We start from the raw sequence: 27317 nt of genomic DNA on the forward strand, positions 1-27317 counted from the left end.
CATGGGATACAATTCATGTGTCCATCAGGAGGATAATGGTTAAATTAAATATAGCACCTTTAGAAATACAAACTTGAGAATATTTGGGAGTAGTTAAAAGTTAGGTGGGTCTATACAGATGTGTTTACATAGAGAGAGCCTGCATTCACTTTAGTAAGTGACAAATGCAAGATGTAGAATCGTATGTATAGTGTTAATCATGTATTTAAAAACTCTCAATGTATTTTTATAGCACAGCTATGATAAGAAAAAGTCTAAAAGAAATTATAAAATAACACACATTTTTAAAATTTTGTTTTTTTCCTGAAGCAGTGAATGAATTTTGGAGTAATGTAGGAAGGGGAATTGTTATTTATCCATATTGTTAGAATGTGGGGACAGTAATAGATTTGCACTTTTTTAGATTTATTTTTATTTATGCATACAAGAACTGGGGTACACCAGCCACCAGCGAGGGTCCCACAAAAAAAAAGAACTGGGGTACAGGCCAGAGGTGCAGGAGGTGAGAGGATTTACCAGAAACAGAGTGAGGAACAGAACAGGCAGAATGATGTACAACCTTTTTCCAGCTTCTAGAAAAAAGTCCTGGGTTTTTAGGAATTCTGCTTATGTCAGTGTCTACTTATACAGTGATTACTATGATCTTTTCTCATCTACTAGTTATGGAAGAAGCTTTGGTTTTGACCAACAAGGTAAACTCACTTATTGGTGTATGTGGTCAGAGCCAATGTCAAATAATAAGCCAATTAAAATTCTACTACAAATATCAGGGTGGTTTCCAGACCCTCTTTAACTTCAGAGTTAAATCTCATGAACCAGAAGGTTCTGCCCCAAATCAGATTCTAGTCAGCAACAAATTGTATTTGGAAATACTTTGAGAATGTGATGGGGGTGCACAGGGTTGAGGAGGTTTTTAAATGCCACTGTCTGAAGTGAACGATTATATAGAAATGTCCATAGCTATCAGGGGTCCACAGGCCCCTAATGGTAACTGCAGGGTGTTAGGGTACTAAGTCAGGGAAGGCATGGGTATGGCTGGCTGTCCCACTGGGAGCAGGGTGCAGCCTCCAGAGCAAGGCCCAGGGAAGAACCTTCCTCAGGTCAGGTTCCCGCTTGGCCAGGTGGGAGGGGGCGGCAGAGGTGTACAGGAAAAGATCCCAGAGAAGGGGGCTGTCAAGTAGGGAAGTGCTGGGACTAGACATACCTGCAGGCTCCAGGGCTGAGCCGGGCCTCCAGGAATCCTGGACTAGGGGTGGGAGGAGACTGGGCAGAGAAAGCCCCCAGATAGTCCCCAAATTTTGTCACCACCCAATTTCACCTTCTTTCAGCCTGCTTTTAGCATTTTGACACAGGATCCATCCTACGGCCTGAGAAACACCATGGGCTAGTGAGAAGTGAAATGAATTAAGAGACACAAGGTCTGTTTCAGGCTGGGAGGAGTGGAACCCTGTGGGCTCTGGAGGAATTCAGATCAGGGCTCTAGTCCCAGTCCTGTTAGTAGTTCTGTGAACTCAGCACCTTATCAATATCTAACAGCCTCTGATATTTCATTAATGAAGTTGTTGGGTAAACCTGTCTTCTAGAACAGTTGGACTGTGTATCATGTCGGTAAAACACCCGGCACAATGACTGGTGTGTGTTGAGACTTTAAAGGACAATAATTATTGCTGATTTTTTGGACTATATAATACTAACCCTCCCAATCAGATTAGTTTTTATTGTTTTAATCCTGGGGCTGTCTGAGAATATACAGCGCTATAAAGCACCATTTTAGTCCAAAATCCTGCTTAAAAAAAAAACAAAAAAAAAAACAGTAAATCACTCCCCTTAGAATATGTATTATTTAATTTGGAGTTGGGGGAATTCTCTCCATCTGAGTGCAACTTAAAGGTCCTAGAATGTGTCTTAAAAACTGATTCCTCATCTCCCTCCCAGTTTGCTTTAGATCCAAATCATCCCTATTTATTTCACTGAACCCCTACCAAAAATCAAACTGTCCCTTAGAGTTTGCCAATCTTTATTCAAAGTAGCCTAGTATAAATGCACTTTTAATAGTGTAGGTTCTGTTTTTCCACTCTCCCCGGAAAAATGTGACTGCACAGTGGCTTCTTTATATAGTAGTTTGGTAATACAGTTCAAAGTCAGAGGTGTGATACCTCTATTCCTTTTCTTTTTTTGTCAAAATTGCTTTGGATATCCAGGGTCTTTCTTGGTTCCATATCAATTTCAATAATGTCTTCTCTATTTCTTTGAGGAAGTCCATTGGAATTTTGATAGGGTTTGAACTGAATCTGTAAATTGCTTTGGGTGAGATGAACATTTTGAGTATATTAATTGTTCCAGTTTGTGATGAAATATCTTTTCTATTTCCTTGGGTCTTTTACTATTTTTTTAGCTATAGCTTGGTAATTTTCATAGTTTTTTTTTACCTCTTTTGTTAATTTTATTCCTACATGTGTTAATACTTTTTGATGCTAATGTAAATGGGATTGTTTTCTTCATTTCTTTCTCCTCTAGTTTGTTATTTGCATATAGGAATGCAACAGGCTTTTGTATAGTGATTTTGTAGCCTGCCACTTTACTGTACTAATTTATTGTTTCTAATAGTTTTTAGTACACTCTTTAAATTATATATCTATACACATATATAATCATGTCATCTGAAAATAATGATAATTTTATGTCATTGACTTTATTTCTGAGTTCATTAATTTGTTTTCCTGAATTTTGTTGTATTTCTTTTAGTAGCTTTTCAGAATTCTGTTGTTTTTTTCTGATTTGCCTTTCTGAGTTTTAATCTACCTCCTTGAGTTTATTTTAGCAGTTCTGAACTCTGATCGGGATATATATATATATAGTCTTCTGTCATTTTGTGTTTGGATTCTGGAGAGCTGTTCAACATTGTGCTGTTACACTCTCTAGAAGTCTTATATTTTCATGTGTTACATAATTTTTCTATCAATTTTGCTGTTGAGATCACCCTATTTTATTACTATTTTTAATATCTTCACCCCTGCTTGGTACCAGTCCTGACACAGGTAGTGTGGGTGTGGGTATGGCATGTGCTGCTTTTGGCAGAGGGTGCAGATCCTTCTAGGTATAAAACAACAGCCTATATCTTTCTCTCAGCATTACACACAGGAAAGGCAGAGGGATCTCCCCTGGCTGTGTGGCTGGCACCCACATATTCCACCACTGAATTCAATAGTCCCAGCACTCATAGGCCAGGTCTGCATTCCTTTCTTATCGCATGAGTTTCTGAACATAAGGTCTGTGTACCCGGCCCAGTCATTGCCTAGATCCAGGCCTGCTAGGCTGGCTGCTGTGGCCACCAACCTGACCTCAGCTCCTTTACTTGTTAGCTGCTCTGCCCCATCAGTGAGTCACAGATCTCAGAGCAAGATATGTACATGGCTATTCCTTGTTGGTAGCATGGAGCTAGTGATATTGTCTGCAAGTGCAATGTGGCTTTTCTCCATTTGTATTTAGGGGATATTTTATCAGGACCTCCTATTCCACCATGTGGTGGGTATAGCCTGTCACTCAATAGGTCTGAGAACAGGATAGAGAGGTGACGTTTAGCGAATACGTGCTAGTGTGTCAAGCATGAAAAAGGAAAGAAAAGAAAATAATCAAATTTTGCCCACAATCTGATGACCTTGGAAGACTGGCTTTGTGAAACCCAGAACAGAGAAAGCAGAAGCACCTTGAATTTCTCACTTACAGGCATGTGAGATAAATAATGCCATTGTTTTAAATTTGTGGTAATTTGTTATGGCAGCTGTAGAGTACTAGTACAAACTCCTGGGAGGACTCAGGGGCTGTTAGATACAGCCCCTGTAGATAGTTGCTACCCAGGATTTCCTGCGTCCTTCATCTACCACCTGGGAGGGAGGGTTTGGTTCCCAGCCACTTAATCAAGCTTAGTGATCGCGCAATGGAGTCAGTGGCCAATCTCAAATACTTCACCAGATTAAATTCTCTGTTACTAGTCTCATCTGCTTTCTAAAACTTCTCCAAATTCAGAGTCCCCTTTCAAGAACCGGTAGCTCCTGTGCCAAAGCAGACTCTGCTCGTGAGCCGATTTGGACCTTTGAGAGTGTGGTGGAAGTACCCAGAACAGAGGAGCAGATGCCTAAGCTTCACTGCCAAGGTCCATAGTCACATCAACAGGGCAGTTGCTATCAGAGGGGTTCGGTGGTCAGGGGTGGGACAGATGGGACAGCTGCAAGGAGCTGGAATGCTCTAAGTCAGGGGAAAAGCAGGTGATTCTGGGCTTACTGTTCCACGGGAGTGCAGCCCTAGGAAAGGCAGTGGGGATGAGTTTGAAAGCAGGTCAGGGCTTAGAGGTGAACATGAGGGTTTCTCCTGGAAGACCCAAGGGAAGAGCAGTGTGACCTTGGAAGTGCTGGGACTGTTCCAGTGTGTCAGCACCTAGATTCTAAAGAACCATGTGTATAGGGACAGGTGACCCCAGGCAAATTCAACCCACACACTTTCCATTTGGGGTTTAATTCTCATTTTCATCTTATAATTACTGGGTTTAGTAGAGTGGTTGATGGTTGTTTTTATTTCCCGGGAGATACTGTGGAGAAGTGAGAAGAGAAATGAATTAAGAGACATAAAGTTGGCTTCAGGCAGTGAGGAATGGAAAAGTGTGGGCTCTAGAGGAATTTAGACCAGGGCTCTAGTCCCAGCTCTGTCAGTTACAAGCCAGGTGATCTTGGGAAAATTGCAAATTTCTTAGATTTCTCATCTATGAAATGGGTTTGATAAATAGTCTTTTTGTTAGTGGCTCATTTAGATATTGTAAGTAGGAATGTGGGAGTGAATCTAATGTATGCAAGACTCTGGAGTAATATTGGGTCTTGGTAAATTTCAGTTTTTACTATTTTTTACCCTAAAACATACAAGCCACCTCATGTGAATTTTTGTTTGATCCTTGAAATGTGAGAGAATGTACAGTTCTCTAGCATCTGTCACAGGAAATCAGCCAGTATGATGCTTAGTAAGTTCAAGTCCATCGCTGTACAACTTTTTAAAAGTATATTATTTTTGTCTGGGGCAGGGGGAGAGTTTATCCAGTGTGCTGTAACTCCAAATTCCTGGAATTCATATCACAGTATATTTCCATCCATTGCTTCTATCTTCCATTACATCCAAAGCACTCATAGTGCAATTATTTCACCTTCATCAAAAATCTGGTTCTAGCTTTTGTTTCACCAAATTACATTTCAGATAACCTAATTAAAATTAACCCCCCTATTAAAATTAAAATGCCCATTTAATGGATCAGCAATGTCTCTCCCAGCCCATGGCAAAGATTTCAGCATAGTGATGTGAGCATTCCATCCCACGAGAGTAGCACTGGCATTTCTGAAGGACCATTTTATGATATGTAGCAGTCACCTATTTGTAAACTGCATCCTCTGCCCTGTGTTAAGAGCACAGAACCTCTTCCATTCCTGCTTCTGTGAAAATTTCTTTTGCTTTATCAATGATCTTAAAGTAAGTGCTAAAAGCACTTTCCCATTTTAGACTTTCAATCTGAGACACATCACCTGAGGTTTCTGATCCCTGTGTACCACTCAAACAGGCTCTTCTGACCTACCATCCCAGTTGAAATGGACTCACACTATGTTCCGGCAGCTTCCCACCATCTCCATCTGTTTTGCTACAGAGCATTATCACACCATCTTTTGACCTGTCCTTTTGGTTCAAGGGATATATCACAACATCCCTTACATCATGATGGCTTCAAGACTTTAAATTCTATGGACAGGGAGTGTTCTTGTTCATTTAGCATTTTCAGTGCTAACATGGAACTTTTTGAAGAGATCTAGATACTTGACTGTTTTTGGAGAAAAACGTGGGCCTCAGAGAAAGAGGTCTAATTTATTACAATACAGTTTCTTCTGCACTCTAGGATAAGCTAAATATATTCAGGTATATATAGTTACAAAACAGCAGACTAAAAGTGATAAATGAAACCAATTTATAATCTTTTATTTTTCCTCCATTTCTTTTTCTCCATTTCTTGACCCCAAACTCTTACAATGTGGAGTCTTTTGATATTTTCAAGGAAATGTCTAATTCACTAATAATGTTTTCTTGTTCCAAATTAGTAAATGAAACCTTCCTAATTTGTTTTACAAAATAATACAACTTTTAGTATTAAATCTCATACACAGCAAAAATTTGAGCAATGCCATTCATAAACTTGGATTTTTAAGCTAATATATTCTTCTATTCAAAGGAAGGCAGTTTTAAAAATTACGTAAGTTAACATATTGAATAAGAGCACAAACATGACATACTATTTCTTCAGCCTCACTATGACCTTCTACTAATGAGCAAATGGACTTTTCTTTTTAACAATAATGATGAATGTGCCTCAGACTTTCCTAAAGGATCGGGAGGAGCTGCTGCCCTTGGCCTTGGCACAAGCATCTGCCTTGGCACGAGCTTCTGCCTTGGCATGGGCATCTGCCCTGGCAGCATTACTAGCCCTGGCTGCAGCTCTGGCTTGGACTCTCTCTTCCTCATCTTTCAAAGCTGCTTCGTACCAGACTGGGAAGGTACTAAGAGTGGTATCATGGACTTTGGCCCAAAACTCTAGGACTTGCATCTTACTGGTTTCAACATGGGCTCGTGGGCCCCACAGGAACTCATAACATGGAGGATCACTGTCAGCCACCTGGTGGTACTCTAGGTAATTTTCCTCCACCAAATCTTCAGTGATGAACTTTCTGGGCTCCCCAAAGAGGAAGTGTTCCCTTCCATCGTATAACCCCATCACATTTAATATTTGCCAGATTTCCTCTTCAGTGGCACAATTACCCCTTATGAAGATCACGCCCAGAATTGTCATCAACAGGTCAGTCTTGGGCACCCCTGTCTCATCTGCCAGGCTTGCATAGGGCTTAGTTGCAGTTTGTTGACAAGGACATAGATGTGCCTGTTGGGATCCATTTCCTTCAGGTCAAGGCCAAAGATCAGCTCCATATGCTCAGAAGCTCTGCTGAGGATCTCATGGAAGTGACTGGTGTACATCTGGATTACATTTCTCAGCATATCTCCCTTGCTAATGGGCTCTTTCATTTCATACTTGTATAGCATGTAATACACCATCAAAAAAACCTTCTCATCTATAGGGCCTCTGTGGATGGGTTCAGTGACAGTTGGGTTCCATGAGAATCTTGAACCACCTTCTTGGAAGCTGGCGCCCGCATCAGATGGTGCATATGAAGCAGCTGCAGCAGTAGCGCCCATGGATGGGGCTTCCTCAGGACCCTGTGGATTGCAAAATAACCCAGCAGTAGGTGAGCTCTTAGAACAGGAATAGGAGCAGAATTATCTCGCTGTTGCCTGACACTCACCAGATCCTCCAGTTCTTCTTCTTGGGCCTGGCGGTATTTCTCCCAGGCACGGAGCTTACTTTTCTGACCCCGAGGCATGGTGACTGTGGCACGGGCAGCAGGCAGATGGACCTGAAGCAGCAAGGATGCAATCGTTGGACCACTTCAACATCGAGACACAGCCATGCCTCCACTGCAGCCTCAGTGCCTGTTCTAATACCCCACAAGACTCCTGCTTTCTGACTTGCTTCTGCCTTGGGGTCCCTAAGCTACTCTTCTGGTGATGACCCCTCATTTCAAAGTCTTCATCACTCTGAGGCAACAAAGGAGTAACTCCAGGGAACTACATTCTACCACACCTGCTGGGAAGGCCTAGAGAAAAAAGTGCACCCTTTCCTTCTGTGAGATCCCCTCCATCCAGTGGTAATTGGGATGTCTCAGTTCTCAATCAGTGTCCTTATTTTCACTTCTGGTAGGACCTGGGACTCTAAACTCTGCAAACTTAAGACCTGTATCTAAGAGCAAGCCTCTCTTCTCCCTGAATGTCCTGAGAAGGAAGTTAGGGAGGCCTCAGCCTAACGTATCTGCTTCAGATTCACTGCAACCAAGCGAGGATGCAAGAAGTGGTCTGAGGCTTCATCTTCCTGAGACTGCCCAAGGACAATGTGAGAGACTCCCTTAGCGTCACTCTCTTATCGACGGCTCCCTAGGAATAACAAAATTGTTGGTACTTTGTAAGGCCTGCTTTGTTGGGATGGGCACATCCCTAAAACTTCATTCTGGGTCCTCATTCTACTATATTGCTGGGTCTGGGGCTCTCTCTCCTGACCTGATGCATCGTTCCCCCTCCTAAGATGCTCACTTCCCCTGAAATACCACAGACAAAAATCAGGGTCAAATACATAAATTCAACCTAGCCCTACCCTGCTGTGCAATGCCTGCCCCTGTCCACCACACCGCATCTTCTGAGGTGGGGGAGGGACTCATCAAGGGGTCTTGCCTTTACTCCCATTAGGATTGGGGCGCATTCTTTGGCTAGACGGAAGCCAACAACACCCTGGTCCAGTGCCCTCCTCCCCATCCATCCCTTCAGACGGAATTTTCAAAGTCCCAGGAGGTCACTACTTCTACAGAGTCCCCACGCGGATTCTCTCCCAACTGCTGGCAGGGGCAGGCCTCTCTGGGAGCTTCTCCAGTGCCAAGTTGTAGGTCCCCTTAAAGCTACTTCAGGGTTTTTACCTCAGTTCCAGACAGGGCGTAGAGCTTCTCTCTCCACAAACCTGAGGCCTCCGTGCTCCCGCGCACCAGAGGCAGAAATGGGGCATGTCACGTCCTTAAATTTTCACGTGGAGTCTCCCAGGGCTGATAGCAGGGACAGGGCCCTGTGAGGCACCCTATGCTTTGGGGAGTTGGTTCCCTCCTACCTCACTGCGGATCCTCTGATGTGTCCCCCTGCTGGTTGAAAGCCATCACGCTCTCCACTGCCTGGGCTTCCGTCCAGGCATTTGAGGTTGTACTTGGAGAGCGCTACTCCCGAGGATTCCTACTTGCTTCCTCTGAGATTGTGTGAGTTCTTTCTAGGCTGATAGCAAGAGTAGAACTCACTGGAGCCTCTCTGATTTGAAATGAATGGTCCCACATTCTAACTCGGGGTCTTTACCGTACTTGAGGGCAAAGCCCCAAGCCAGCACTTCGCTCAGGGAACTTGATAGACGTCACTCCCTTCAGACCAATACGTTTAATTCCCTCAGATCTTAAGTGGTAATGGAGTACACCACTTTTGCACTAATTTTGCCTGAGGTCTGTCAGGGCTGGCAGAGGGGTCGGATTCTGTGAGGTTTACTTTAATCTGATGGTGGGTGGGAACTTTCCTTGGAATTCACATAGGGGCTTTAAAAAAAATTCCTTGTGGTCTTGGATATTCTCCCTTTGGGTAACTAGGCTGAAAAGAAAGCCCTCCGGATGTCATTGGAAACTGAAGGAGCTATTAAGCTTCACAGCCATAATGGGTCCTGCTAGATCTAATAGCAGGATATGGATAGGAATGCTATCTAATAATGGGTCCTGCTAGATCTAATAGCAGGATATGGATTCTTGGGGGGTGGGGGATACTCCTATCCATTCTTGGGGGGTGGGGGATACTCCCTCAGAGGTCAGAAGCCTCACCTTTACTTCTGTTAGTGCCTGGGGCTCCATCCTCTGTGGCCCTGAAGCCAGATGAAATGCTCCCAACTGCCTGAATCCCTAAAGGGAAGAGTGTGAGGGCACTACTTCAGGCAGCTCCTGCACAGGGCCTGCCCCAACTGCAAGCAGGGAGGGCCTTTGTGTGGTCAGTTCTCATCTGCTCTGGGATGGGTGCATTCAAACTCTTTTGGGGCCCTTAATTAAATCCCAGGCAGTGATTGGAACTCTTCCCTCTGACCTGGCTTCACCCACCTTAGATCAAAGTGTTCACATTCCTGAGACAACAGGGACAGAATTCAGGGGGACGCCAAATCCATTTCTAGTCATCTATTTCTGGAGATTCCAAAGGCTGACAACAGAAAGTGGCACCTTCTGTTCCCGGCCGGATAGTTCCCTCTGATTTCACACAGATACCTCCTCAACTTTACTTCTGTTAGAGCCTGGGATTCCTCCATCTGCTGTCTCCCTTCTTACGAGCTGGTCCACTGCCCTCACATTAAAGTTTTAGGTATTTGATATTTGATAGTGTAATTGACACTAGAAATATGGTGGTGGATCAAGTGAGGTTTATTCAGACATAGAGGTGAAGAAATTTATATAGTAATCATGGGAATGGCTAGCAAAAAATATTTTAAAATTCAGTCAAGTTGGAGTTATCACAATAAAAAAAAAATAGAGCTTTGGACTGCACGCATATTTGTCACCTTCAGTCAATTTAAAAAGGAAGTATACCAATTACCATGGTTTTCCATACACCCTGTAAATATTTGAATCAGGGGCCAGTCCCCTAATATGGTTAGTATCTGATAGCAACATAGGTCACCAAACAGCCCAAGTACATCTGCTCTTTGGTGCACAAAGAAGTCATGAACCATAGGAGGTGATCTGAGCTGGGAATAAGATCTGAACTGCTTTTCAAGTCACGTCCACACTCAGAACATATGTGTACCCAGAAGTATCCTGTAATTAGGCTATCACTGCAGAAATCCTGCTTCATATGAGTGAGAGGTTATGTTGTTTTTCTTCTCATTAATTATAAAACAGGGAAATACAAATTAAAATGAAATTGAGATCATTTCAGCAAAAAAATTAACCCAACTTTAAAATTGATGTAATTAAATACCTATGGGAGTGTAGGGCACTCAGATAAATTGTGAGTATAAGACTTGGTGCAGCCTTATTGGAATAGAACATCAGAATTCTTAAAAAAAAAAAAATTGACAGTTATCACACTCTTTCCACTTTAACCCAGTTTGCACCTCATTCCTATAATAAAACTTCCTCATTTGCTCCAGAAACATATTCAATGTTAGTTCTACTAATTAAAATAACAAATGTAAAACAAAATGTCTGTCAGGGAGAATTATGTGTAACATGTGTGACACATACACACTAGAATTCTGGGAAGTAGTTAAAAGAGAGATGTGCATCTACATGTGCTCTCACAGAAGATCCTGCTTTCATTCCATTATGTGACAGAAGATAGAGGCAGAACATTAAGTACATTGTTATATACATATTTTTAAAACCCATAGCGTATTTTTTTTTCATTCTGCCCTTCCAGCTTCAATAAATTCTCTGTATCTCAATTTCCTCATCTGAAAAATAGGGATTAAAAACTGTCTTTACATAGTAGGGCATAATAGAGAAAATGATAATTAGATAAAAATGAATAGATAAAATGATTAGGTCAGAGAAAAGGCAATGGCATGTAGTAGCACTGAGTAAATGATATGTCAGTGTATTTCAGTGTTCGATTCCAGGGTATGATATTGTATTCCAGGAAGATGTCCATGTTTTATTATGTTTCTTTTTTTAAAAGGTTTTTTTAAAAAACATTTATTTATTTATAATACAAGAACTGGGTATAGGTCAGAGGTACAGGTGTTAGAGGATTCACCAGAGACAGAGTAGGGAACAGAACAGGCAGATTGACTGAAATACACTGCTGAGGGGAGCAGTGGGTGAGACAGGAGGGGTCTGCTGCGCCATGCAGATCAGCTCCCTGGCCAGGGATCGAACTCATGCTAGAGTGGCTGTGGATAGCTTCATAGTGTTGAGACTTAACCCCTTGCGCCACTGGGGAGGTCCCATGTTATGACTTTCATGCCTTCTGGACCCCCACTGAAAAACCTGTGGTTCGTGTTTTCCCATGAGAGAAGCTGTGTTTCTACCCAACTGAACATCCCTTCCTGCTTTCTGCTTCCACACCCTACTATTTCACTCAGTCCATGCCTATTAAAAAATTATGACAGGGCCTCCCGGTGGCACAAGGGGTTGAGCACAGCACTGTGAAGCAATGTGCAGCCTCTGCAGCACGAGTTCGATCCCTGACCAGCCAGGGAGCAGCCCACATGGCACAAGAGACCTCTCCTGACTCACCCGCTGCTCCCCTCAGCAGTGTATTCCAGTCAATCTGCCTGTTCTGTTCCCCACTCTGTTTCTGGTGAATTCTCTCACCCCCCCCCATCTCTGGCCCATACCGCAGCTCTTGTATGCATAAATAAATAAGTCTTTTAAAAAATAAAAAAAAAAAACTATGACATATAGCATTGGGAGTGCAGATAGAAGGAGGGAAGTCCAAAAATGATCCAGGAATTTCTGATCTAATCTAGCAAGACTGACAAAGAATATTGTTCACAAATGAGGTGCAGTGTGGAAGAGGTAGTGATAGAAATTGCTGGTAAGCTGGAGTAAGAATGTGACCTTCCCCATGTTGTGCTACCTGGTGAGTTTATCTCATTGTGGTCACTAGGCACATTTTATTTTTTTAAATATTTATGCATACTAGAACTGGGGTACAGGCCAGAGGTGTGTGGGGTGCGAGGACTCACCAGAGACAGAGGGGGAAAAGAACAGGCAGACTGATTGAAATACACTGCTGAGGGGCGCATTGGGGGAGTCAGGAGAGGTCTGCTGCGACTAGGCACATTTTAAAGGTGTCCTACCAACAGTGTATTTTTCTAGCACATGTATGTAAGAAAAAGTCTAGAATAAACTTAAACATAAACAAGGTTTTTATTGGTGGTTAATTCTAGGAGCTAAACATTAGAGGACTGTAATAAGGAGGCAGAATTGTGGTTTATCTTTACTTTAGAATTTTTTTTTTATAATTATGTGATACTGCTTTCTTTTTTTTTTTAAAGATTAATTATCTATTTACACAAGCAGTGGGCACAGTCAGAAGCGCGGGAGGGTGAGAGAATTCACCAGAGCCAGAGCGGGGAGCAGAGCAGGCAGAAGGACCGAAGTACACTGCTGAGGGGAACAGTGGGCGGCAGGAGAGGTCTGCCCGCCATGTGGGACCCTCACAGGTGGCCGGGGATCGAACCGGCGCTGCAGAAGCTGCGGGCAGCTTCGCAACCCAGCGCTCAACCGCTGCGCCACCAGGGAGGCCCTACTTTAGAATTTTTTAGCATCAAGAATATATGCACTGTTTCTTTTGCAATAAGTATATTCCAGCAAGACTAACAACAGAAATAGTAGCTGTGTGTTACTCAGATAAAGTAACTGCTGGTAGATGTAGTGGAAGAAGGGTGAAATCTTAATGGCTTAACATTACAAAAATCTATTTCTTGTAGTGATAGACCTGATATTGGCAGGTGGTCAGTACAATCTAATGACCCAGAGATCCAGGATGCTCCTACCCTATGGATTCACATATTAACACAGGATCTGTTTATTTCTGCTGAATGGGACAGGAAGCATAGAAGTGACATATTGACTCTAAGCTGACTTGGTCTGGAGTTGACATTTCTCTGTTCTTATTTCAGAAGCAAGGGTTGTTATTAGATGCTTTCTCACTACAGGTGGGCTGGGCAATGTGCTATTCCCAGGTGCCCAGGAAGGAGAGCAAGATACCATGCAGATGAGCACTTGTGGTCCTCCATAAACTTTCGCAGGGCAGGAGATGAAGTGCAACATTTAAAATCTGTACAACAAAAGGCCCTTTCATATTTACAAAAGTTTCTGATAAAACAAAATTGTTATACCAGGTGGGTTCCATTTAATATCATGGGCCCTTGCAAGCAGGTATCTTTCTCCTGCTGAAGCAGAGGAGAGATGAAGCAGAAGGGGAGTTAAAGATACCAAGTAGAAGGATTTTGTGTTTAATTGCTTACTCAAAAATATAGGGGCCTGCGTGCAAATACTGGAGAGAGGTCTGGGGAAACTATGGCAGCTTCAGTTGACAGTTATTAGGGAAAACGGGCCTTAGTCTTATAACCTTAAAGAACTGAATTTTGGCAACAACCTGAATGATTTTGGTAGGATATTCTTCCCAAAGCTTATGATAAAATGCCTGCCTCCTCAAGATTTGATTTGTGCTTTGTGAAAATCCAAGCGCAGAATCTAGCAGAGCCATCCATGCCTTCACACCAACAGAAATGGAGATAATGATACCTATGGAGATAATAAATATGCGCTGTTGTAAACCACTAAATTTGTGGTAATTTGTCAAGGCAAGCATAGAAAACTACTATAACTTCCTAAAAAGACTACTGGGTTTTTCAGATTTCAACCTCTGCAGATACCACTACACAGGGATTTCTTGGGTCCTTCTTCATCCACCACCTAGGAGGGAGGCTTTCTTTCTTGACCACTTAATTAAGCTCACACATCAGTATATGGAGTCTAAGTTTTCCATCCTTTATAACTGCATCTGTTTCCTAAAACCTCCTAAATTTATGATTTATGTCTGTTTCAGATTATTATAGCTGGTAGATTCTGTGCCAAATCAGCCAACCTACCAGCAGATTAATTGTCATCTTGTGCCCTGGTTTGTGCATACCTTGTGAACTCGGACTGTTGAGATGTAACTAATTTATGTAAGGCTCCTAGCTGGCAATTATTAACTTATGGTAATGGCAGTTACTATTATAATTTGATTCCAACCCCACCAACCTTCCATCACAGAATGGTCTATGGTAATGGACCATGGGTGCTTTGGTGTGGGGGCATGGTGTGGTAACATGCATCTGAGGTGTGAACCTATTTCCCTGAATCATATAGTGTTCTAAACCAATGTTACCCAAATAAAAAAATAAAATTTATCTTTATCTCAGAAATATGAGAGAATACAGTCCTCTAGAATATATAGCACACCAAGTCAGCTGTCAGGATGCAAGTAACCTAATGTTACTTGCTATGTAATATTTTGAAGATATTTCTTGTAAGATTGGAAAGTTTTCCCCAGCTAGATGCACAGAAGGCTCATAGAAACTACCTGTTTCACTCTCATCAAAATATTTATTCCTCACTTTCAGTTTTCCAAATTGCACTCAAGATAACCAAAATTTGAAAAACCTTATGAACACAGTGAGCTCTACCTGCCAGCCTAAGGCAAAGATGCCAGCACACTGGCTTCTGAGCCTCCTATATTAAGACAATAACCCCCTTATTTCTAAGAGACTCTCTGGAGACAGGTGTGTAAAATATCTAATTTTTAGACTATATTCAACTGCACTGGGACAAAAGCCCAAGACACCTCAGGAAGAGATTTCTTTTAGGTCTATCCATGACCCCAAAGTAGCTGCTATAGAAGCAGCTTCTCATTCCAGGTTTGAGGAAAAACCTAAGGATCTGGCCCCTGTCCATCACTCTCAAACCTTAATACCACCTTAACTTTGTTGTTTATTTTTTAAAGATTTATTTATGCATACAAAAACTGGGATGTAGGCCAGAGGTGTGGGGGAGATGAGAGGATTCACCAGAGTGGGGAGCAGAACAGGCAGATCCACTGAAATACACTGCTGAGGGGAGCAGTGAGCGAGACAGGAGAGGTGTGCTGTGCCATGTGGGTCAGCTCCCTGGCCAGGGGATTGAACTCATACCACAGAGGCTGGAGATAGCTTCATAATGCTGTGACTTTAACCTCTGCACCACCAGGAGGCCCCCAGCTTGACTTTGACTCACGTTGAAGGACTTGCAATTCCCCAGTACCCCAAACCTTCTTGCCTCAGGGCATTTATACTTGCTCTCATCTGAATCCTCCCATGTCCTCTTTCTTCTTTTGACTTGCCCTTAGGTCTTAGGATGTATCTCACATCTTTCTGATGTAACAGCTGCTCCTGGACTCTCAAATTCTATGGGTTCACTGGTTCTTTTATCCTGCTATTCCCAGTACTATCACAGAACCTTCCAAAGAACAGGTGCTCAAGGAATATTTGAAAAATAAATGAGACAGTCTGTAAGATGTGTAATTTATTAGGTAATTAATTTTACATTCTTGGATAATCTACATATATCCAGTCATATGTTATTTAATTTTAAACAACAGAATAAAAGTCATTACAGAATGCATCATTTGGCAATCTCTTACATTTTTTTTCCTCTATGCCTTGATGCCAACTATTTTACTGCTGAATTCTTTTACATTTCCAAGGCAATGCCATTGGCATATTATCTTGTTGCAAATCAGAAAAAAGATGGAGAGTTTCCTAATTTGGTTTAGAATAATAATCTCCTACTCTTAAATCTCATACACAGCAAAAATTTGATCAATGTCATTCACAAAGTAGAATTTGGAAACTAACAGAAACTTTCTATTAAAAGAACAATTTAAAACTCATTACTTAACATATATATATATATATATATATATATATATAACTTAGAGGACACTTTACTTAAATGGAACACAACATGGTAAATACTGTGTTTATTCAGCCCCACCCTGACCTTCTACTAATGAGCAAATGAACTTTTTAGCAATAGTGATGAATGTGCCTCAGAATTTATTAAAGTGACGGGAGGAGTTGCTGCCCTTGGCCTTGGCACGAGCATCCGCTCTGGCAGCATTACGAGCCCTGGCTGCAGCTCTGGCTTGGGATCTCTCTTCCTCATCTTTCAGAGCTTCTTGATACCAGACTGGGAAAGCACTAGGAGTGGTATCATGGATTTTTGCCAAAAACTCCAGGACTTTCATCTTACTGGTTTCAGCGTGGGCCCTTGGGCCCCACAAAAACTCATAACATGGTGGATCACTGCCAGCCACCTGGCGGTACTCTAGGTAATTTTCCTGCACCAAATCTTGGGTGATGAGCTTTCTGGGCTCCCCATAAATGAAGTGTCTCCTCCCATCATATATCCCCATCATATTGAGGACTTCCCAGACCTCTGCCTCAGAGGCACAGTTGCCCTTGGTGAAGATGACACCCAGGACAGTCATCAGCAGACCTGTCTTGGGTATACTTCCTTCACCACCAGGCATCCCATCATAGGTTGTTTCTAATTTGTTGACAAGGACATAGATGTGCCTGTTGGGATCCACTTCCTTGAGATCAAGCCCAAAGATCAGCTCTAGATACTCAGAAGCTCTCCTGAGAATCTCATGGAAGTGATTCTTGTACATCTGGATTACATTTCTCAGCATATCCCCCTTGCTAATGGGCTCTTTCATCTCATACTTGTACAGCATGTAATGCACCATCATAACCACCTTCTCATCTATAGGGCCTCTGCGGAAGGGCTCGGTAACTGGTGGGTTCTGTGAGGATCTTGAACCACCTTCTTGGAAGCTAGTGCCCACATCAGATGTCTCCTCTGAAGCAGCTGCAGCAGTAGTGCCCATGGATGTGCCTTCCTGAGGACTCTGTGAATTTCAACATAACCCAGCAGTAGGTGAGTTCTGGGGAAAACACCAACAGGAGAAAAACGGGTATGGAACACCTCTCCCACTTCTCCCACTCCTGCAGAGGGTTGAACACCCACCAGATCCCCCTGCTCTTCCTGAGCCTGGCGGCGTTTCTCCCGGGCACGGAGCTTACTCTTCTGTCCCCGAGGCATGGAGACTCTGGTCTGGTACAACAGATAAACAGCAAGGTGAATCAGTGATCTGGAGGAAACAGGGTAAAATGGTGTGATACAGTTATGTAAACGACTGACAAAGTGATAAAATCTGAGGAAAAAAAAAAACAAATGTCCACATCAGATTGTCATTAGTAACTTCCTGAAAAAGAAAAAAAAAAAAACAAATGTTAATGTCTTCCCCTTCCTCAGAGAGATACCACCTTGGTGTTACGGATGGCTACTTCTTCAGGTTTTCTTATGTGCATTGCTTTAGGAAGCTACAAGATTCTTGTTCTCCTATTAAATGTGAAAGTAATTAAAAGGTATACTTTAGGCTTTTATTCCGGGTCCTACTGGGGTGACGTAACACCTGCAAGGACCAGGCTCTGTGGAGTTCCCTCTGTTTGGGTAGGTCATGTTTCTCTCAGTTCACTCTCAGAACCATAACCTTGACTCTGGAAGCTTTTGGAATCCCTCTTCCCTACTGCTTTTATGGTGAATTCTCATTTCAATGACATCATCTCCCTTTAATTCCAGAAGAGAAGCTGAAAAACCTCATCTGACCATATCTTCCCAGGGACACCTAAGATAACCTTCATAGAAGAGCTTTGAGGGACCCTTTCCATCCTGGTGTAATAAGGATTCTCACTCCTCAGTCAGCATCCTCACTCCTTACTCAGGGTCCTGAACTTGGCTGCCAATAGCACCTGGAACTCTAGTCTCTGCTGATCTAGGACCTGTGCCCTAAGAACAAGCCCCTCCTCCTTTACCTGGATCCCTGAGAAAGGAGTTAGGGCGGCTTCAGCCACAATCTGGCTGATGCTGGAGGATGGCAGGAACTCTCTGCAGGTCCCCTTTGAGATGGAGTCCATGGTTCCCTCAAGACATAGTAAAGTTAGTTGTCCTTATTAATTTTCTAATTTCCCTGTTTTACAGGGAAAATTCAGTGGGTTCTTGATCAGGTGATTCCTCTGCAGGGCCCACCAGGACTCTGTGCATCCCTTCTATTTTGGGGCAGGGTGACCATTAAAACTTAATTCACGGTCCTTACATTACCTCTTAGCAGAGCCTGGAAGTAGTTCTTTGATGACTTAAAGTAATTCCCCCAGCCCCCATATCACCCCTAAAGCCGCTCACTTTTTCATAAGCCAGGCGTGAATTTCAGTATGTTTTACGTCTAGCCACTCTCACTTCAGCCCTCCCTGGGCTGATAGCAATGTTGGGACTCTGCTCTGGCCTCTTGTGGGATGAGTCTTTCCCTCAGACCTCACTCCAGGTCCTTACCCTTCTGTCTGTTTAGGACCCGGGACTCTTGTGTCTGCTGGCCGGTGTTCCACAACCCTGGTCCGATATCTTTCCCTCTTTGAATCTTCAAACCAAAGAACTCAGAGGGCGCTACATCGGCGGTTCCTTGCCCAGGACCCAGGACCGCTCATTGCAGTGATGGGACTCTGTGGGACCCCCTCTCGCTGCCTTTCAGGTACCCTCATACCTCAGAAAGGGTATTTCTCTTACGTCCTGGCAGGGGCGGGGCCGCCTACTGTTGGCCACATTATACAGGGTTCTCTGTACCAATTCCTTCACCTCCCTCAGACACAGGGACTTTTATAAAGTTATCGTGTGCTGCCGACATAAGGGGGCTCCCAGGTCTGAGGCCAGAGGCCTGGTTCAAAGGGGCACCTATTATCTGGTTCCCTCAGACCGTACACTAATTCTCAACTATACTGCTTAAGCACCTGTTGTCACACCCAGGTCCAGTGCCGCCATTTTTCCTCACTGAACGAGGAGGTATTCAAAGGGTTCTATATCAGATGATCCCTTCCCAGGGCTCCCCTGGGCTTCTATAAGTGACAGAATTTTGTCGCCCGACCCTCCTTGTTCTTTGTTAGCGGGTGCCCTCAAAATTTGCTCAGAGTCTTTACCTGAAACTCTTCCTCAGAACTCTCCTCGGTTTGCCTCACACCACCGAGAACCTTTGCCTGCTAGTGTCATAAGTCATAGCCGGAAGTTGGGGGAACCCACTTCCGGCCACTCCCATTTGTGGCTAAGAAGAGGGGTGTGTCTCTTGGAGGTGGTGGAGAGAAAGATGGTTTGTGCCAATAGAGGACTGGCAGAACTCACACATGGATCTTCCATTGAATGCTGGCAAACCTGACACTTGTCCCTCTCCTGATCTTAGTCAGCCAGCCTTAAGTCAAGACCTTTGCCATTAAGCATTCCACCCCTTAGCTTCACGTTACCAGTTGCCAAGGAGTGTATTGAAGGAGTCCTGGTGTCTAATACCCAAACATGGGCTCAGAAGTACGTATAGAGGAGAAGGGTCTGTGACGATCCACTCTTTTATGGGTTAGGTGGTTTCCTCACAACACCCTCAGATTCTTCAAATTTTATGTCGAATGATGTGGTTCTCATCCCTTTGCAGGCTTCAGAAAAGTGATATCAATTTTAATGTAGATCATGTCATAACTTTGGGAATGGCTCATACAGAATCTTTTCTTTCCATTTTATATTACAGTTTAATCAAATAGGTTTCATAACGACAATAAAGAGTTTTGGACTCTGCACATGAATGTCACCCCCAATTTAAGCACACCTTCCTCTGGAGAGTCATGCATTTTGGAGGAACGTAGTAAAGAAACAGAATTGTGGTTTATCCCTATTAGAATATTTTATTTTTGTGGCAACAAGAATATATGCCCTATTGTTTTTGTAATTAATATATTTTAAAAAGACTAACAATAGAGATAGTAGCTTTTCTTTACTCAGACAAAGTATTTATGAGCTGTGATAGGAAAAGTTTGATTTTTGAATGATCTAACAAAGTTGTATTTCATATGCACATAAAACCTGATGGGGTTAGGTAGGTGGTCTCCATTGTCAGGTGACTCAGGGACCTAGTCTGCTTCCCATCAAGTGCTTCCACATCCCTACACAGATGCGCCATCTTGGCTGATGAATAAAACAAAAAGCATAGCAGTAGCTCAATTGTTCTCTCCTATACTTTGATCTGGAGGTCACAAGCATGCTTCTACTAATATTTTAGAATGAAATATAGTTACAAGTCCCTTCCCAGCAAGTGGGCTGGCAGGTAGTCTTTGTATGAACCAAGATAGCATTGTAGAGCAATGCACAAAGTGTATGAGCACTTGCAGAATTTCCCATTAGCTATTATGCTCAAAAATGAGCAACAATTAATTTTTAATGCTATTAACATTCTTCATTTATGGTAAGATCATATTTCCTTGCAATTAAACCACTTTTTCTAGTACCCATATGTGACTGGTGTTTAAAAATATAAGATCACGCCAATTTTCAAAACGATCTTGAAAGTCTCAACAGGGAAGGTTCACCCTTCATCATTCAATAGCCTCCTTCTACACTGACTTTTTCAATCACCTTTCTCATCTCAATACACTGAGAATTTTCTTCTTTTCACTACCTGGGCAAAATGACAACTTGTGAGTCTCTGCTACCTATCACCTGTTAAACATAACTGAACGCTGAACACTGAAAAACCAGGATTTCCCTAAGGGGAAGATATAGACAAGAGTCAGGAAAATGGTGCTGAACTATTTTTTTCTTCTTATCAAATTCACCACTTCTGCTAAAGATATATTTTCTATCTCTACAGTAAATGGAATAATAACGCCACAAAAATGGCCATATCATTACTCCTGAAACTTGTGAATCTGTTGTTGCATATTCAAAGGGACTTTACATATGCAATTAAAATGATGCAATGGATGTTAAAATAGGGAGATTATACAGAATTATCTGGGTACCCAATCTTAAGACATGATCCCTTACAAGCATAAACTTTGGCTGCAGGTGAAAGACAGATGCAGCAGAGGGGAATGTAGGAGAGTTTCTACACCATACAGAGTCTATCTGCTGTTTCTGAAGTAGGGGGTCCACTTATAGGGAGTGGAGGGAGTCCTGGAGCATTTATGGCAGCTTCAGTGGACATTCAGAAAGAAAACAGGACTTCACTCTTGTAATTGCAAATAAGTAAATCATAGAATTTGGTTTTGGGAACAAACTGAGTAAGTGCGGAATACATTTCTCCCTGGTAAGATCCCACATTTTGACAGCTTGATCTGGGCTTTGTGTAACCCTGATCAAAGAAAACAGCACAACCAACTCATATTCATCACCTGCAGAAATGGAGATAATGATCTATGTTGTTCTAAGTTCCTTAATTTATGGCAACTTGTTATGTCGGCAATAGAAAAATACTTCATCCTCCTGGAAGGACACCAGAGTTTTCAGGAATCCAGCTTCTATAGATACTGGATTTCTCATCTACCACCTGGGAGGGAGTATTTGGTTCTCAACCACATAATCAAGCTTAGTGATCACTGGATGGAGTCAGTGGCCAATCTCAAATTACTTCACCAGATTAAATTCTCCTTTGTTACTAGTCTCATCTGCTTTCTAAAACCTCCTCTCCAAATTCAGAGTTCCCTTTCAAGAACCAGTAGCTCCTGTGCCAAAGCAGACTCTGCTCATGAGCCGATTTGGACCTTTGAGAGTGTGGTGGAAGTGCCCAGGGCAGAGGAGCAGATGCCTAAGCTTCACTGCCAAGGTCCACAGTCACATCGACAGGGCAGTTGCTATCAGAGGGGTTCGGTGGTCAGGGGTGGGACAGACGGGACATCTGCAAGGAGCTGGAATGCTGCTCTGTTCTTCCCGTGTCACAGTAAAGATTGATAGCACAGTGACTTCTGAACATGCCATGTCATGTGAGTAGCACCCCTATTTTTCAGACACTCCCTGAGGATAATATACATATTGCTGTGTTCTGCTCAACGGCACCAAGATATGGACACTGCAGGATAAGACCGTGTGCAAGAGGCGTAATTTATTACATGAAATTGCCCTTTCTTGAGTGAACTAAGCACATTCAAATTATATCTCTTAGTTTTACAGACCAACAGACAAAAAGTGGTAAGGGGATGCAAAATTTATCATCATTTGCCTTTTTCTCTCTTTCTTGATCCTAACTATTTTACTGCTGAGTTTTTTTTTTTTTTTACTTCCAATAAATACCCACACTATTATCTTGTCCCCAATAAGTAAATAAGATGGAAAAAACGCACCATTTGTTCTATAAAATAGTAAAACTCTGAAGTTCCATGAATATCAATTAACTTGTGATTTAATATTACTCATAAACTCTGATTCTGAAAACTTATATTAAAGGGAGCAACGTTGAGAGAAAGATCCAAGTTATTACATGAAGCAGAAACATAAACATGTTATACCCTCAGCTGTCTCCAGACCCACCCTGACCTTCCACTAATAGGAACATTAAGTGCCCTTCAAACACATTGCAAATAATCTTCCTCAGCCTTTTCTCAATGCAGGAAAGTCCGCTGGCCAGGGTCCTGGAATATGCACTGGCCGTGGCAGCAGCCAAAGCCCCGGCTGCAACTCTAGCTCGGCTCTCTCTTTCCCATCTCACAAAGCCTCTTCATAATCTGGTGGGCAGGCACTGCGAGCCATATCATGGGTCTTGTCCAAACAAAATAATCCAGAACCTTCATCTTGCTGATTGCTGTTTGGGCTCTTGGACCCCACAGGGATTCAAAACTTGGAGGATCACTGTTGAGTACCTGGTGGTACCCTGGGTCATTTTCTTTCATCAAACGTTTGCTGGTGAGCTTCCTGGGCTCCCCATAGATGAAGAATGTCCCCCAACATGTGACTCCACTGTATTCCGCCCTCCTCGCACAGTTGCTCTTGGTAAAGACTGTGCTCAGAACAGTCATGAGCAAGCTGATCTTAGAAAGACCTCTGTATCATTCACGCTTGCATGGTGCCTTAGTCTGTTTATCCAGAAGGACATAGGTGTTCCTGTTAGAATCTGTTCATGTCAAGGTCAAAGTCCAGCTCCCTGTGCTCAGAGGCTCTCTTGAGGATTTCATGGACATGGTTTTTATATATTTGGATAATGTTCTCAGCATGTCTACCTTTGTAATGGGCTTTTCACTTATCTTTGTATGCAAGGTAATATGCCAGCATAGCAACCTTCTGTCTATAGGGCATCTATGCCAGTGCTCAGTGATACCACACACCTGTGAGATATTTGGTCTTTCCTCTACTTGATTCCTGGTGCCTTCATTAGATCTTGTGATTGAAATAGCTGCAGTGGTAGTGGAGAGGACCCTCCCAGGCACCTGAGCATGGCTAGGTGTTCCTGAGCATGGCTAGGTGTTCCCATGGTAGGTGTGTTCTGCGAATATATTTAAAAAGAGATGGTGGGGGAGGGAAGGAGGCACCTCTTCCTCTGGTACAGTGCCCTGAGCACCCATCAGATCCTCGGGCTCATCTTGCATCTGGTAATAGTTTTCACAAGCACAAAACTTCACTCTTCTGACCCACAGCATGAATGTCTTCAGTCAGGGACAGCAGGCAGAATGTGGTAAAGAGGGTGGATGATCTGGTGACCTGGAGAAAAGGAAGTGAAACTGTGTGACACCCTTTTTAGCAGGGACGTAACAACTTGGGCTTTATCAATGACTGTTTCTGCAGGTTTCCTTGAAGGCACTGCTCAAGGGACCCATAAGACTCCTCTTCTCTGATCAGTCTTTCTCCTGAGACTCTGGATTTCACTTTAGGCTGTAGCTCTCCAGCCCTACCTGGGTCTTACAGGAACTAATTCAGAGTTTGGCATGTGCAGGCCCCTGTGGAGCCTTCCTGTGCTAGAGAAGTTGGTGTTTCCCTCATTTCCCATCTGGTGCCGTTACTTTGACCTCTGGTAGGACCTGAGGTTTCTCTGCTCAGCTGCTTAGATGTTGACCTTTGGAATGAGGATTCCAAAGCCTTCAGCTCCATGACATCCTAGAGGAGAAACTGAGGGAGGTGGGGAACCTCATTTGAGCACACCTACCTAGGGTGATGACAATGGCAGACCTATGCAGGATCCTTACCAGACCTATACAGGGTTTTCACTCCTCACTTAGAGTCCTCACCTTGGGTTCTTGCAAGGCTTAGGACTCCTCCCTCAACTGACCTTAGACCTATCCCCTTACTCATCTCCCTGCGACCACTGAGGATAAAGTAAGGGGTGCTTTAGCCTTACAGCCCTGCTGCTGAGGGGCCATCAGGACTTATAGTAGAGGTGTTGCTCTGTGAGGTCTCCTTTGTCCTGACAAATGAATTGCCCACAACTCTTGTTCAAGGCTTTGAACTTAACTCAAAGCCACACCTAGTATTCCTCCTTTTCTAACATGAGTTGTCTAGAATTAGACCAAGACTTTTATGTATTCCACTGGCTCCCACCCCACCAAAAAATGAAACAAGAGGGTATCTGGATCTTATACCCAAGGCAGAGGCCTCCCAAGACTGACAGCAGAGTCAGGGCTCTATAGGGGCTCCTCTGTTACAGAGAGGATGTTTTCCCCACAATAAAAATAGGGGCATTTCACTGATTCCTAGCAAAGCCTGGAGCTACCTTTGCTCACCTAAGTCAAGCACCCTGATCAAAATATCACCTTCCAGAGCAGCTCTATGGGGAAATCAAGGGCTCCCCTTCCAGCCACCCTTACCTGGTTTCTTCCAGGACTGATCTAGGGTCAGTGTTCTGTGGGAACGCCTCTGTTATGAGGAAGGAGGTACTCTCCCAAGTCACATACAATTCTTCATTGACTCATGACATGGCCGGGGATTCCTCCCTCTGCTGAACTTATGCCTCCCCTCTCAAAACAAGCTTTCACCTTCTACAGACTTCAGAGATGGAAGTCAATATGTAAAATTTCCAGCTGCTCCTGCCTGGGATTTCCCAGGACTGACGGTACAGGTGGAGTGATAAAGGGACACGCCTCTGTAGTACCCTCTTTTTTTGTGTGTGAATAGTATCCAAAGTCTTATCTTCTGAGGTAGGTCCTGATTTTGGTTCATGGTTCATTGACTAAAGTGTCCTTGGGAAATATCACTTCTCTGTAAACTCTGGACAGTTTCCTGACTTGCAGACCATCCATCTGAGCCCCAGGTGTTATGTGACATGAAGAAACTATAGCACATAGTAGCGAGGCCAGAACAGATTCTAAAATGTCTGATAAAATGCTTAGTGACAATGAAATCTCTTCACTCGTCAAACTTAGACCTTCGGGAACATTCTGTTTGAAAAAAAAACAGTTTTTCTATAGGGAAGGGGCTGATTTGCATAATTCTGTGAGACCCAGATCTGTTGGTTTTTTTTTTTTTTTTAAAGCAGTATTTTCTTTCTTTTTTTTTTTTTTTTTTTTTTAAAGGTTTATTTATTTATTTATACAAGCACTGGGTACAGTCAGAAGCATGGGAGGGTGAGAGAATTCACCAGAGCCAGAGCTGGGAGCAGAACAGGCAGACTGACGAAATACACTGCTGAGGGGAGCAGTGGGTGCGGCAGGAGAGGTCTGCTGCACCATGTGGGACCCTCAACCGGTGGCTAGGGATCGAACCGGCGCTGCAGAGGCTGCAGGCAGCTTCGCAGCCCAGCACTTAACCACTGCGCCACCGGGGAGGCCCAGATCTGTTGGTTTTTATCTAATATTACATAGCTTAGTGAAATTTATTTTACTTTGGTTTTCATTCCTAATAACAAATATGTTTTGTATGTGTTATAATACTTACTGCTTCATATGACAAGGTTCTTGATTACCAGTCATCTGTGTGCCAGCTTTCTGAAGCTACATAATCATTTGGATAATCTATAGCCTTTTCCTTTGGATTTTTAAAAACGATGGTCATATTTATTACAAAATTTCATTTATGTTTAATAATCCTTTTATTTATTTCTGTATTCTTATTCTCTGGCTATGCATTTTGGTCTAGTTTTGAAAAGTAAAGTTGGTAGCCTATTCCTTTGGCTTGTTTCTTATGTTAATGAGAATGCTGTTAATATTTTACATTTTAGTTTGTTTGCTGTAGGTTTTAGAAAATGGAAGTTCCTTTCTAATGTTAGTTTGCTAAATGGTGTTAGGCATTCATGTTGAATTTTCGTTTCAAAAACGTTTCCTGCACTTCAGTACATGATCAAATGACTTCAGAAATATAATGTTAATATGGTAATATTTAGGCAGTTATTTTCTAATGTTATGTCCCCTCCCATTTAATTCACTGTTATATTGGACTTTCTATGAATTCATTTAGGATCTCTGCCAGTATGTGATTTTGGCGCAAGTGTTCTGTTTTTATGATGTCCTCAAAAATGAGTTGAAAACTTTCCCATCTTTTTGTATGCTTTGAATATATTCACAGAAGGTGGTGGTTAATTTTTTGCTTATTATTTGGTAGAACTGGCCCCCTATGGCCTTGTCCTGGAACATCTGAGAGTGCTGGATCTTTGAGGACACTTTCAGTTTGTATCTCTTAATTACAGTTTTCTGCTTCTGTTTGGACCAGTTGGAAGTAATTAGAAAAAAATTTTTTTTTTCTCAAAATAATAGTACATCTTTACTTGGGCTTTCAGGTTTAATGGCCATATTCTATTTATTTTGGGAATTATCAAACATATACAACAGTAGAAAGTAAAGTATAGTAAAACCAATAGGCCTGACATCAAAATCAAGAATCATCAGGTCATTGTCAACCTGTTTTCATTTCTGCCACCCATACCTACCCCAGCCTTTGCCACTGAAATAATGAAATATAAATTCTGGATATCATACTATTTCATCTGTGACTATTTCAGTATCTTATCCTTTATGATGCGTAAACCCAGTATGCATATCTTGTCTTTAACAATTAACTCCTTAACACCAGACAGTGTCCAGATATTTTTCACATTTAACAAATTACTGATGCTGTTTTCATATTTATCTCCAGGGATTAGACCAGAGAATTAGTTGAGATTTTTAGCAATATAGAATCAGTTTTAAAGAAAAGTAAATACTTTCATCATTATATAACTAATTAGATAAAATAGCCATCAACATTTTTGATCTAATTTTTTACTTATCTGTGTTTTTTTAGCATAAGCAGTTAGGGACAAATGTTAGTGTT

General features: G+C 42.5%; 3 protein-coding genes across 5 annotated transcripts in view; 1 reads left to right on the forward strand and 2 right to left on the reverse strand.

Moving 5' to 3' along the window:
• Positions 1-27317, forward strand: part of PPP4R3C (protein phosphatase 4 regulatory subunit 3C) — a 382556-nt gene that overhangs the window by 122709 nt on the left and 232530 nt on the right. For 2 of the 3 annotated variants that reach the window (XM_054695806.1, XM_054695807.1), the window contains exon 3: positions 16995-17162. The gene's annotated coding sequence lies outside the window, so the exon portion shown is untranslated. Of the gene's footprint in view, positions 1-16994; positions 17163-18795; positions 18811-27317 lie in introns of those variants that run through there. The other variant, XM_054695808.1, reaches the window with a different exon arrangement.
• LOC119245727 (melanoma-associated antigen B10-like) lies at positions 6395-9554 on the reverse strand. The gene is given in 4 exon segments (XM_054695901.1): positions 6395-6918; positions 6921-7293; positions 7380-7490; positions 9525-9554. Coding segments are annotated over 4 exon segments (1038 nt in total).
• On the reverse strand, positions 16150-19340 carry LOC119246253 (melanoma-associated antigen B10-like). Its single transcript, XM_037512573.2, has 3 exons — positions 19253-19340; positions 17253-17376; positions 16150-17133 (listed from the first exon to the last, which is right to left on the reverse strand). The coding sequence occupies exons 2-3, from the start codon at positions 17325-17327 to the stop codon at positions 16270-16272; spliced, it is 939 nt and encodes a 312-aa protein (XP_037368470.1). The 5' UTR covers positions 17328-17376; positions 19253-19340; the 3' UTR covers positions 16150-16269.

Source organism: Talpa occidentalis, unplaced genomic scaffold (genome assembly GCF_014898055.3).
Source record: "Talpa occidentalis isolate TD23 unplaced genomic scaffold, MPIMG_talOcc4v2.1 talOcc4.15, whole genome shotgun sequence".
Lineage (NCBI taxonomy): Eukaryota > Metazoa > Chordata > Mammalia > Eulipotyphla > Talpidae > Talpa > Talpa occidentalis.